General features: G+C 32.4%; 1 protein-coding gene across 9 annotated transcripts; it reads right to left on the bottom strand.

Moving 5' to 3' along the window:
- Positions 1–1,393: 1,393 nt before the first annotated feature.
- Positions 1,394–8,443, bottom strand: LOC112517938 (protein REVEILLE 8-like). Of its 9 annotated transcripts, none has more exons than XM_025125370.1 (9): positions 8,176–8,443; positions 6,915–6,972; positions 5,526–5,649; positions 5,216–5,380; positions 4,995–5,120; positions 4,184–4,293; positions 3,523–3,582; positions 1,919–2,046; positions 1,394–1,758 (listed from the first exon to the last, which is right to left on the bottom strand). In XM_025125370.1, the coding sequence occupies exons 1-8, from the start codon at positions 8,343–8,345 to the stop codon at positions 1,963–1,965; spliced, it is 897 nt and encodes a 298-aa protein (XP_024981138.1). In that variant the 5' UTR covers positions 8,346–8,443; the 3' UTR covers positions 1,394–1,758; positions 1,919–1,962. The 9 variants fall into 9 exon arrangements, with proteins under 9 accessions (XP_024981138.1, XP_024981147.1, XP_024981165.1 ...); XM_025125379.1 differs by having other exon boundaries at positions 1,922–2,046; XM_025125397.1 differs by having other exon boundaries at positions 5,010–5,120.
- Positions 8,444–14,154: the final 5,711 nt, after the last annotated feature.

The raw sequence follows: 14,154 nt of genomic DNA, 5'->3' as shown, positions 1-14,154 counted from the left end.
GGAATTTCTTTTCAAAACTCATGTAATTGTGATAATATTAAGAACTATTTTATAGGATCTTTTTCATCTAAAACTAAAATTTAGAATACTTATTAACATATATGTGTTTTACAATTTGAACCTTTTTAGCTTGTTTGTGAAACAAAAGTTACACGTAAAAAAGTTTCACATTGTGAACCGCATATATATGAATCAAACATATTGTGAAACAAATATATGTTCATCAATACATTAAATGTTAACCTTAGACGAGAAAAAATCATATGAAATAATGCCTTAAGATAAAAGTTCTCACGGTTATCATAATATATGGAGTTTTTGAATGATTAAGCTTATATTATATATGGGTGTGGGGGGAGATATTTTGCAAACTAAGCCATTTGTACAAACCGTGAAAACTGTTGATTTCATTGTTTATTTTAGTGAAATTTTTTCATGAAATTATAAAATATAATGAAAATGTTTTAAACAATTCATTTCAAATAATTATGGACATTATCATCTTCATTCTATTAATTTTAGTAAATAAATTTCATGAAAATGAGAAATACATGAAACAATTTGATTTTTACAAATAAAACAAAAATATATGAAAAAAATTTCATCATAAAATGAATTATTTGAAACAATTTCATCATATTAAACAATTTAATAAAAAAAATTCACTAAAATAAACAATGAAATCGACGGTTTTCATTGTCTGTACAAATAGTTTGGTTTGCATTTTATCCTACTCCTATATATATGTGTGTGTGTGTGTGTGACAAATTAGATAAAAGACGAAAGATCGTGTAAGAAAAAAAGTTAAGGTGAAAAGTGTAAGAAAAAATTTGGACCCTTGATCACTTTTAATTGATCACTTTTAATCTCAAATCAATTCATGAATTGTGTTTTAAAAGAAAATTGATCTGGTGCTTCTCATTAGTGATCTAGTGAAACTCTTTGATTAAGATTGATCCAATGATGAAGAACCATTCTTAACCTTCACATCTTAACTCTCATCCTCATCCTCATCCTCATCCTCATCATAAACCCAACTCTCAAATACAAACCATGAAAATCTTATGAATCAATCTCAACCGTCCATCTAGTCTAACAAACACATGGTTTCATAAATATATTGATTATTTTCTAATATAAAACATTGATCATAGTTAATGAATTCTAATCATCTTTCATATTTATTCAAATCATAATAAATAAACATTTATTATTTTCATAAATATATGGTTTATAAACTTCCATGGTAAATAGGCTTGGATAGAACCCACTCAATAGCTAACTCAAAGGGGGGTCCCCAAATCACATACACATGCCAATATCCACAACCTGATACCTACAGCTAACACCAAGTGCCAATAAAGAGCATTAGAGCAAGAGACAAGAACACATATATCCAAGTTTTAAACCAATGGTACATAGACCAGAAATTGGCCTGCAACCACTTGGGCATTATTACTTTCCCTTTGTTACTTGTTGTAGCAACACCACTCTTACAATATACAATGCACCACAACCCAAAAACATCATCAAACAGAAATCAATTACAAGAAGAAGAAGCAGCATTGATGTACAAAAAGTGTACCCATATATCTCTTGCTGCATGCCCCAAAACATATGACTATCTTCACATTTGATATTCAGGCTTCAAAATCGGACGGACTTTTTCGCTGTAGGAAGCCTTGTGCCTGCACCAACCTCCGCTTGTAAGGTTTTCACCATGTCATGAGAACTCTCACATTGTTCTCATTTATAGTTCTGGATATCAAGAGGACAAATGTTTCAGATACATTTTTAAGATTCAGAAAAGTGATCGTCTTATAGCAAAGATAATGAAGATATATATATATATATATATATATATATATATATATAGCAAAAGATAACTAATAGTGGTAGATCAGATGAAAAGACATACTACATAGTAATTACGAGGGCGGTCTATGGTTCAACGCAACAACCTCATTGCTTGGATTGTTCGTAAACATTGCCTGCAGAAACTCCTACATTTTTGGAATTGAATTCATACGATGACAGGACCTTTCTCTGCACCCACCAACATTATCTAGTGGTCAACACTAAAAGAATCACTCATATGTACAGAATGCACGGATGTTATATTACATGCTAAGTAAACCCCAAGGGGCCTAGTGGTAATTCTATTGGACTTGATGCCTCGTGAAGCATCAGTCTAATGTTCGAATTCCAGTAGGTGCTATCAACTCCTTAAGGGTCATGTCTGCGTACCCATAAGACATGAAATTTGTCTGGCCCACTTGGAGGGGGTGCTGTTGCATGTATCCAATGGGTTAGTAAGCCAAACGGGTTCCATATATCATGGTTATAGAAAATTGTTACATGATACAATAAGAAAAACAGGATCACTGTCGTTTACTGACCAAAATGTAGAACAAGCGTTCGGCTGCTATTTGGTGTTCCTTAATTATAGTGAATTGGCTTCTAGTAGGTCAATGTTCTTTTTTCTTTTTCTTCTAAGGTTGACGTCATTTAAGTATTTTAGAATAAGATTGTGCATCATAAATCTCTTACAAAAGTATATAGGTTCTACATTAATGCTTAAATGTTAATAATGTTTCCCTCAATGGTCACATTAGCACACTAAAATAGTTAAGTAGAACCTTCATCTATGTTATTGCCCTTAAGATCCCTAAACAGACACGGCAATCTACAGAAATAGCCTGAACATTTTTTTTGAAATTATGATGGAGGTTTGTTACTTACAATAGGTATGGAGATGAAACAAGCCCAGAATTCGAATTCCTATGCTGTCAAGCATTATGTGTTACTAGCCATGAAATGTCCAAGTGGTTTAAATGCTCTAGATATGGTGTTCTAGTTCTATATGATGAATCTGTTTAGGAATTTGATCAATTGGTCTTGGTGTCAAGTCCAGCTGAAAATATTCAGCTGTTGTTTCAGATATGTGTGCTATGGCAGGTATGCATTTGGCTATGCCTTTTTATGGTTCGAATTATTCAGTAAAGTAAGAAAAGAAAACCATCTATGATTTCAAATCTTAAAACCCAACATGCCTGATTTTGGAAGTTAAAGAATTAGTTATACCTTGCACAATTATATAACTAGTATAGTCGATTCATAATTTTGATGATCCTAGAAACATTATGCAGCAATATCCATTTTAAATGATACAAATTCCTTCACATCCTGTTTATCGGAAAAAAAAACCTTCATATAAAATCTCTATATGATGGAAGAAGAAGATATTGGAAGTAACAGTTAGCTAAAAAACCAGCACTTAGCAGCAGGCACTATATAATGACATCTCAGTAAATACAAAAATAGAGGGTGAAAGTGATTTACTTTGTGTTACTTACGATATTCATGTGCCAAATGAGCCCATGCCATGATAGCAGGTAACTTTTAAGGATTTTCAAGGAGTATCAAACAAATTATCAAACATGAACCTGTTTTCAGAACTCAGGCATGAGCTCCTACCAATTATTAGGAGTGGATATAGGCTCATGAAAAAGGACAAATTACCATTGGCTCAAAATCCGGACTTGACAAGTTCATTGTGAGATTTCTCATTAATAACAAGACCTGCACATCAAAAAAAGAAATGGAGGATTTATAAACATTAATAAATCCAAACTATGTTAATAAAAACAATAATAGAATTACAATCTAAAAGGCTGTTATCAATTTTTTGTAATCATTCAAGCAGGCCCCTCAGTCTCGGCAATGGACAAAGTTACCGTAACATCTACCTGATAGCTATCTTGCATATGGTGTATCAATTTGTTGCACAAAAAGTATTGCTTAAAGCAAGTCTAAGAACTTAGAAAAATATAACCATGTATAGATAGTTATGGGAAACAACCTCCTTGATGCCACCTCTTAGGCAACTAATGAACTAATGCACACTCTAAGAGCTTAATTAGACTGCCGTCAATTAAATTTCAGTTCCCTCAGTTCCTATTGCAGGACGATAATTTCCATCCCTTCCAGGTTATTGCAGTCATAACTTACTAGATTGTCAAACTACATCCTTATATCATCCTTCAGCAACAAGGATTTTGCTGTTTCTACTTTCGGTGACTCGTTATTTCTGCTAATGGATCATCACAGACATAAAGATACTAAGTGTAGTTATAGCTTCTTCTGTACGGAGCTTAAAAGAGAGGAAGACGGACAAACTCACTGTTTCAAAGTTTATAGGGTCCATCTCCTTTAGTTTCTGCACATGTCCTTTAGTCTCTGGATCAAAAACACTTCCAATGAAGCTATAGACTTCAGAAAAATCTGGTATACCTGAAGAAAGGTATATGATAAAAAAACGTTAAATATGAGAATTACAGAATAATCAAGTAGCATGTTAGAGTAAAAGAATTATCATTAAGAAGGAAACAGGAGGTATATTGTAGCATGTGTACGTATAGAACAGTAGGCCTGTGAATTCTATTTGTTTGCATCTCTCAAGAAAGGTTTACCGTAAATCTTTTTACTAGATGAGACAAAAAAGATGAATAAAAAAAAATTATGAATGAAACATGAAATGAGTAAATGTTATCCTAATTGTACTATATTCATCACCCCGAAGTTTAAATGCTGTGATGCTGAACGACTGACCAAGGTCATAAGAAACAGGGTGCACTGCATATGTACATAATACGATACATTTACAATCCACAAGGTTTGATAAGCAAGTAAATGAGACGTATAAAAACATTATTTCATTTCTTATTTAACTCAACCTAGAGAGAAGAGTTAACATTAAAACACACATAGAGGGACATATAGGTTACTAGCAGACAACCTAAAAGAGTGAAGAGCCTTGCCAAGTTCTCAATAACCATGAGATTGATCACTTAGAATAGAATCACGGTATATCAAGAAATTTATAGATCACATATAGATGAAAGGTACTGCCAGTCTCGAACTCAAATAATTGAAATATGATGGTAAAATTTAATGAATACATAACTACACACACACGTGAATAAGAAGGTTACCAGGGAGAATAGAACCTTGTTCTCCTTGATTTGCTAGTTCAGAACTTGGCATTTCTCTACTTGAGCTCCCTATGCCACTAGTACTGATGTTACTGATCCTTCCTGCCTCCTTTGATCCAATATCAGCTGAAAAACGACGTTGATGCAATTGTAAGTGTACGGGTAACATGGCCATAGTAAATGACTAAGCATATAAACTCAAGAGTTGAGAGATGACAAACATGCATGCATGCCTTCAAATCCGTGGAGATCGTATTCATCTTGCGATGGTATGATTCCACCAGATGGGCTTATAAGCATGGAAGTGTCATCCCATGGAGAGTATCCAGGTGCAAGGGCAGTCAGTGAAGAAGGATAACCGATCGATGCTTGAAGCGGCAATAAAACTGCCACAAAGTCAAAAAAGATGTTTTAAAAACAATAAATACACGCATACATACATACATACATACATACATAAAGATTATAAATAGCGTGCTTCAAATTTAACAACATTTGACAAATAATTTGGAATATTTTTCATATACACACCATTTTTGGATGCCTTTTGTGGATAAGGATGGGTGGCCTTGCGCTTAGGACGAGGTGGCGGCACGTGTGCTATTGATCCATTCTTTTGGACCTTTAGAAAGTATTTTTGGGCATGACTTCGTATCTGCAAATAGCATTACCCCCCATCAATTGAAAACTATGGACATATTGCATTAGTTTGTTCAGATCAAGCTTATTTTCACTTTTAGGAAAGATCAATCACGCCCTTTAGCGAATTACTAAGTAAAATAAAAAAAAAATTAAAAAAGGAAATAGAAAGGGTGAACCCAGGAGAGACCTAACTGTATCCAACAACATGCCGTATTCCAACCAGAAAAAATAGAGTAAAATGAATCTAAATAATTTAAAATATGGTTATACAGAGCACAGAAAGTAATATGGGGTAGTATCACCTACTTACTTATAGGAAAAGAGAGGAGGGAGCTGAAATCTTAACCTTGGCCTAATTGAATGCATTTAAGTGGTGAGAGATACATATTGATCTTTCACCACAACAAAACGCTACCAGGTCACCTGGAGGCCCTAGTACAATGACCAGAAATCCTCATCAAATGCAAGGAAACCACTGTGGCAGAACCTGCCTAAGACCAAAAGCAATGAAATTGATAATTTAGGACATTGAGGCAACTCCAGTTGCATCATTAACTTGATTTTGGAACCTCATGAGAATTTATCACAGAAACAAGCAAGTAGTACCATTATTTGATACTAGCATGTCAAATCTCTTCATTTTTTAGGTGAAAGAATTGTTACCAACACAGTCGGCATTAAGACATAATAGTACTTGATTAAGCATGTTACTCAAAGAAACTGAAGAAATCCAGATCTGGGAGAGAAATATCAGCAAGATCAGACACTATAGGGTGAGACGGAAATGGGGCAACAAAGTGAATCAACTGCCTTCTTAACAGTTGCAAATATGAAACTTCTAAAGGTGACTCCCCTGTGGAAGGAAGGTGTTTTAGCCGTGCAAAGACTGAATGTGTGAATAGACGAACCGCAAGCATACATAAATGACATATATACATCAGTACATGCACAGTCAGAATTAAATATATTGAATAATTAAGAAGGTTCAAAATACCCCAGTCATTGAAAGACTCTTAAGAGCAGCAGATCCTATCTAATTTCATAAATGAGATGTTTGTAAATTTGAAATTGAGAAATTTCTATGTGTTATTTAGGCATCAAGAAGGCTGAATTTATACAAATTTACAGCCCTATCAAAAGAAAAGGATTCCTGACTATCAAAGGAGATTACAAAATACATGGAAAAGATAACAACAAATATTTATCATACTTATCTAAATCATAAATGATGTTTCGTATAAGTTAAAAAAAGGAATAACCGGGCCTTATAATATGCACCTGAATTACTGTTTTGGAACCAACAAAGTCTTCAATTTTCTTCCAATCACGATCAAATCTGTGCAGTACATATAGAAAAGGAGATTAAATAAGCAAGCCGCAAGCAGATGTTGCCATACAAACACTGATAAATGAGACAGAATTGGCTTTTAAGCAGTAATAGAGCCAGGGAAAAGTTAGCAGGTATAATCCCTCCAATTTTTTTTATTTAATAGAGGGTTTTGAAATATTTATATAAAATCATAAATTACAGAATTTTCTCCCTCCAAAAATAAGAAGTACAATCAACTTGTAAATGTTTCCCATCTTTTATTGATTTTTGGCGCCATTATTGCTTTTAGGTTGCAGAAACATGTCCTCCCAGCTGATGTAAAATCAGCCATGTCCATAGGCGCAACTACGAGGTGGTTTGATAATATTATCTTCTTTCTGATCATCATATGATTGAAGAGCGACATGTCTGCCGTTCATATACAGAGTTTCCGACTACAATCAGCTTTATCACCTAGCCAAATTCCTTTTTAATTACCCTTGAGTAGATCAAACATCATTTATACTTTATATGAAACTCTCTATGGATAACTCTTCAGTCTTCACAGTTCAGAATGACAACTAAAAAGGATAATTGATCCCCACTTTAATTTTGCGAAATGAAGTAGTATTCTAGTATGACCTTGATTCCGATAAGCAGCTGTGATCTAATGCCTTGTCAATCACACTCAAATTATATAAACTAGTAATCATTTTTTGATTCAATAGATCTCGCTTACAAAGCTACCCACATGGACTACATGTCGGAGTTTTTGAATACATTCTATCATACAAAATTGGCTCTCAAATTTTGGTAGCTTAAGCTTCGTTCTCTATCTATATCCAATCTTATCCACACGAACTGAGTATTTAATTTCTACTGTCACCACTTCATAATAACGGTTATAGGAATTAAACTATAGAGATAATTCATGATTGTTTATCATCAACATCATCAATATAGCTATAATCAATTCTCATATTTCAATTATTGCAGCATGATACCAAACTAATAATTATTACAAGCATGTTCGATCAAATCAAAAACAAAAAACTACTGAAGGCTGGGCACTTCCCGCGCTCCATTTAGGTCAATCAAACGACACCAAAATTATCAGGAGAACTCTTTCACTAATTCAAATCACATGATCAAACTGCAGTGACAACTTGCAAATTGAGTCGATGAGTTTAATCACTACTTATATTTAAAAAAAATAGCAAAATTACTAACAATTGAAGAGCTTCAAGGAACTTATCGTGCTCTTCATCAGTCCAACTCTCTCTGGACTTGGTAATGGTATAGGGCTTCCGTACCTTCTTCCCTGAACTATCCGTAGGCGTCGAATTTGCCGCCATTGATGGCGATGGCGATTGTGTAGAGTTTTTGTTCAAATTATTCATGGCTGTTCTGCTGAATGCATAGGAGAATTGAAGAGAGAGAGTTGGCGAGGTTGGCCGTGCAGCGCTTTGGAGTCTCGTCAGTCTATGTGTGCGTGTGATTGTGTGGTTCAGGTGATCTTAGGCTGGTATTCAATTACACACACCACTTGTTCCACGTTATTTTCACTTTTTGCATTTAAGACCTTCAACTTTTACGCTTTTGACATAACTTAACCCAATACTAATCATTTGTCAATTTCGTAACCCATTAAAAATTATGAGTTGACTTGGCAATAGGCAGGGGTTTAATCTATACTATATTATAAAGCATTTGACAAATACTTTTAAAAACTAATTTGTATGCATAAAGTATTGTATATTAATGCATATTACTTAAAATTCAACATTACAATTAAGTTATGCACAAGTACAACTTATTAAAGCTCCATGTTCGAATTCGTGAAACTAACTGTGGATAAACATTTTATTTTAAAATATAAAAAATCTAAAATATAATTAAGATAATTATCGAGTTCTAACATAATCATTATCTTTATAAAAAAATTATTGTCAAGCCAAAAATATATTACTTCACTATTTAATCTAAATAAAATTATACTAAAAAAAAGAATTAAATAAATTATATAACAAACAATAATTTTCAAATAGTTAATTTAATATTAATATTAATATCAATATATTTTTAAAAAAAAATTATGATGTCTTCAAATTTATTTTTATTTAAAAGTATAAACATTATTTTTCTCAAAACTACACAAACCGTATTATATCAACATAGACAAAAATTAAAACAAAACATTAAAATGAATATGTATCTCGCTGCATTGCGCAAGTACCTTCTAGTTTACTTAAAGAGTAAATAAGCAATTCAATAAGTGTTTGATAACCGATCTCTAAATTACAAATTTGTTTGAAATTTGGTCCATCAGTTATCTTTTACTTATAATGACTTTAGGTAATTTCTATTAAAGATTATGATTATATCACATGAGATTTTACAACTATGATTTTATCGTCTTTTACTTATAATTTCTAAGTAAGCATCCACATTGCCCACCCCACACCTAACAAGTAACATGAAACCAAATAAATCATTAATTGGTGTAAAATGCAAGCCACTTCCAAAATAAGGGTATATTTTGTAAATAGTTAAAAATAAGGAGTGGCTTGTTGTAACATAAACGACTTTTACGAGGATATTGACCGCTGATGAATGAAAAAAACCCGGCGAGTTGTTGCAAATTGCTAGTATTGAATGTGTGTGCAACGTGTTCGCCCTTCAGAGCCACGAGTTTAAGAAGGTGGGACCACGTGCCAAAGTCCAACAATGAGCGTCCGTTGGATGGGGGGTGATCTAACGGTAGCATGTATTGTTGTGGTGAATGATGAGTAGACAAGGCAGGGACCCCTCATGCTGGTTTGCATTATAAAAAAGTGGAAGAGATTTTGACACGTGGCGGTGGTTTTATCCACGAAACATGGGAGGTTGCTACAGCCTAGCAAATGGATGAAAAAAGATTTGGGCCAATGATACATTAAAGGAAATTGTTCACATGGGGCCTTCTTAAGCTGCTCTTATTAATTGTCTGGACAGTATTTTTGATAAAAACCAGTGAGAGGTGGGGCGTGGGGTGGGGCCGGTGTGCCATAGTTTATATCCCTACTTTCGTCTCATTTAAAATGGGAATCGAATATTTTTTTTTTCTTTCAAAATGAAATAGGTTAAATATAATATTTTATTGTTAAAACATTGTTTGATATTAATTATTAACTATTAATTGATATTAATTATACATTATATAATAAACATTAATATTAATTATTTTTATAATTATTATTTAATATATTTAGGGGCTGTTTACCAAATCTTACCGGGTAAGTGCTGTCCGGGTAAGAGTGTTGAACCGGGTAAGTGCTATCCCGGTAAGTGTTGTCTCAAGTAAGAATGTTTACCAAATATTTTTGGTAAGTGTTTACCAAAAATATAATGACCAATATAACCCTATTTGTAATTAAATATTGAATAATATATGATTATTTTTGTTAGTAATAGTTTAATGAAAAAAAAAACAAAATGTATATTTTAAATAAATGCTTGCCAATAAATTCCTCAGTGGTGAACCTATGTATACTATATTATAATCTATGTACAATGTTGTTAATAGTGTATTTACATTGTTTTTTTTGGGGTAATGACCTGGAGTGGTGAACCTCCATAACCCACCTCAGAAAACCACCTCCATGGCCAACCCCTTTCTCCGTTCATCAACCTACTATCACCTCCTTCTCCATCCCCTCTCCCAAAGCACCCTCAACATTGGTAGCCACGTGAACACCCAAAAGACACCTTACCTGCAACCTAAACCAATGGCCACAACGAAATTCCCCCAACAGCAGTGAAAACCCACTTGACGACGACGATGAAATTGGGGTGCTTGGGTGAAATGAAGTTGATGACGAGCAATCAAACACACATTCTCAACAAAACCCACCAAAATCAAAGCATTAATTTGAAATATAAACACCACATAGTTTAGAATCAAACATCACATAAATGTACCTTTGCAGGTATGGAGGGAGGAGGTGCGATGAGCGGTTGAGGAGGGAGGAGGTGCAACGAGCGGGGCTGGGGAGGGAGGAGAAGTGACAGTAGGGGAGGAAACCTAATCGTGAAAAAGAGGGCATTCTTGGGAAGTGGATATCTGACCCAGGTAGGCATGATTTTCATGCTGTTTCAGTCAGTTCTCGGTCAGTACCTCGGTTAGTTCTTGGTCAGATCTGTACTTTGGTAAACAATCTGACTGCTGACCGAGTCAGCGTTGCTGACTGGTCAGAGCCTAGTAAACAGCCCCTTAGTTATCAAAATGATATAAAAACTTTGAAAATATTAATGTAGATTACATAAAATTATTTATTTTGTTTTGTAAGTAAGTAATAAAAATGTGTTAAATGATTCTAATAAAATATTTAATTTAATTATTAATTATATCTTTTAAAAAATTATGAATTAATATTAGAATATGTGAGGTTGACAGGCTAAAAACCGGTCTCGGTCCTACGAAACAACCAAAAACTCCAAAAAAAAAAAAAAAAAAAAAAAAAAAAAAAAAAAAAAAAAAAATAAAAAAAAAAAAAAAAAAAAAAAACAAAGTTTATGCAGAAAGCAGGTTTTCNTTAAAATCATAAATTAATAGTTTTTTTTAATCGTTTAACAAATCCAAAATGTATAATAATCAATTTGAAATTTTTTTAGTCAGCATATTACATTTTTTTAATCATTTTTTTGGTATTAATTAACATATTATATTTTAGATATTTGTTTTAGTTATATTGTGAAATATTATATATTAATTTTTCAAGATGGTTTTTTTGGTCATTTTACATGTTTATAAGTTAGTTTTTGTCAAACATTATTTGTTCATCAGCTACCAGCTAGCTTATCAGTCATCAACTAGTTTATCATTTATCAACTAACTTATCAGTCAACAGCTAACTTATCAGTTAGTTTGCCAAACATAGCTTAAATGTGTTATTATTTATTAATTTGCTCCTTATACACGTCAACATGAAGATTTATGTTATCAAGCCATATTATCTTACCAGATACATATGGTAAGAGCCAGAAAATTTATCCGGTAAAAACAAAGGCAATGATCGAGAGTCTTACCTTGTAAGTGAGGACGATGACTCTTATCATGGTCAATGCTTACCGGGTAAATTGTTGCATATGATAGGTGAACTAAAATATTATCCATGAAGTAAGTAATAGTGTTGAAATTTGCCGGTAAGCCGTAAACATTTATCTGAATAAGCGTTTGGTAAATGGTCTTTAAAGGTTGTTTGGCAACTTCAGAATCATTTGATATAAAATGATTAAGAAACTTTATATGATTTAGTATCAGACAAAAAATTATTGTTTGAAATTGTATTTAATCAACAATCGAACTGATGTAAAATTATCATTTTACTTTGATCTTGTGTTGAATGAAAATTAATGTTTTATAAAAGGTTTTAAATAAAATTTTTTGAATGAAATATAGGAAATAATTAATGATCCAAAAGAATACATGATATCAATCATACTAACCATTTATAATCTGTGTGTAAAATTATACACCTCGTACCAACCATATGTAATGAAACATGAACCAAACAATTACCTTCCATATATAACTTTATACATATAAATTACACACACACATATATATATATATATATATATGTGTGTGTGTAAAGGAGAGTTAAAGTGAGAGTTACTGGAGATTCTTTCGTTTCTCACTTTAATTTTTCTTCTTACTAGAAACCAACCACACATATACACACACACACACACATATATATATATATATATATAGGGTCAAGTTCAAATGTTAACCAAAGTTTTTGTGTTAACTTTGTTAACCGATCTTGGTCATCCAATTTTTCAATAAACGGTTGTGATTAATCATGATAAAAACTTATTTTTTTAAATTTAAAATTTCATAAAGATAAGTGAACAAAGTTGAAAATGGTATTTAAGTGTAAAAAAATTAGGTAACTCCCATATCATTAATTAATTGGGAGTTACAAAATAAAAAATTCTATGATTTTTTTGTTAATTTATTTTTGTTAATGTAAGAACCATATGAACACAACTATAAATATATGAACCATTGTGTCAAATACGAACAAAAATTTGACATATATGAACTTGGACTGCATAGCATTTATGAACACAATATGAACATAATAAGAATAACTGTTACACGAAAGAAAAAAAAAACAGGTATGAACACGATATGAACAGCTTGTGAACAATAGTTTCTTCATTATAAACACATTCAGAAGCGATCATTTGTCAATTGGAGTATTATACATGCATTGCATCCACACCGTTTAAGGTTCACCCCTTGGATCATGTGAGACTAAGGGTTTTTCGTGAAACCCATAAGACCAATTCTTAACCCTTTGATTAGATCTACAATATAAACATTTGTAATCACAAAATTGTCACCGCGCAACTTTGGACCATTAGATCATGAGCTTATAAAGTTGATCAATGAACATAAATTGGTCTTACGGGTCTCACAAAAAATCTTTGGTCTCACATGAACCCAACCCTATATATATAAGCTAAAGGGTATTTTGAGAATTGGTTAATATTTGAGAAATAAAAAAATGATTTCAACCTTCATATGGTTAAGATGGATTTGACTAGTCAATAGTTGCTGCTATGCGAAAAATAAAAAATGTAGTTTCGTAACTTTTACAAATAGATGACAACAATTTCATATATAAACCTATGTGATTCATATATGAACTATATGTTCATATGCGAACTCGTATAATTCACATATGAACTATTTTAACGGATTCATATATGAACTAATTAACCGAATTATATATAAACTAGTTAATTGATTCACATATAAACTCGTATGATTCACATATAAACTAATTAACTGAGTCATATATGAACTTGTGAATTCATATACTAATCGGTTTAAATAGTTCACATATAAACATATAGTTCATATGTGTATCATATGGGTTCACATAGAACCCGTTTGCTGCCTATTTGTAAAAGTTGCAAAACAACCTCTCTATCTTCCGCATACCCATGCGGGGAATTATTCAATACTTCACAGTTAAATCCGCAAATGTTAACCAGATGAAAAACTATGATCATTTCTTTACTTTTCAAATATTTATCACTTCTCGTATGAACTTTCCCATACATACATACATACATACATACATACATACATACATACATACATACATACATACATACATACATACATACATACATACATACATACATACATAC

Source organism: Cynara cardunculus (assembly GCF_001531365.2).
Source record: "Cynara cardunculus var. scolymus isolate 2C chromosome LG 1, CcrdV1, whole genome shotgun sequence".
In the NCBI taxonomy this organism is placed as follows: Eukaryota; Viridiplantae; Streptophyta; class Magnoliopsida; order Asterales; family Asteraceae; genus Cynara; species Cynara cardunculus.
The sequence above is the reverse complement of the archived record's forward strand: the minus strand, read 5'-3'. Positions and strand labels throughout refer to the sequence as shown.

Bases quoted from the DNA above. Each gene is read 5' to 3' on its own strand.
- LOC112517938 (XM_025125370.1), bottom strand. From the start codon at position 8,345: ATGAATAATTTGAACAAAAACTCTACACAATCGCCATCGCCATCAATG. The intron at 6,973-8,175 runs GTTAGTAATTTT...TGTACTGCACAG, and splicing joins TTCCTTGAAGCTCTTCAATT to ATTTGATCGTGATTGGAAGA. The intron at 5,381-5,525 runs GTGTGTATATGA...ACTTTGTGGCAG, and splicing joins ACAAAAGGCATCCAAAAATG to TTTTATTGCCGCTTCAAGCA.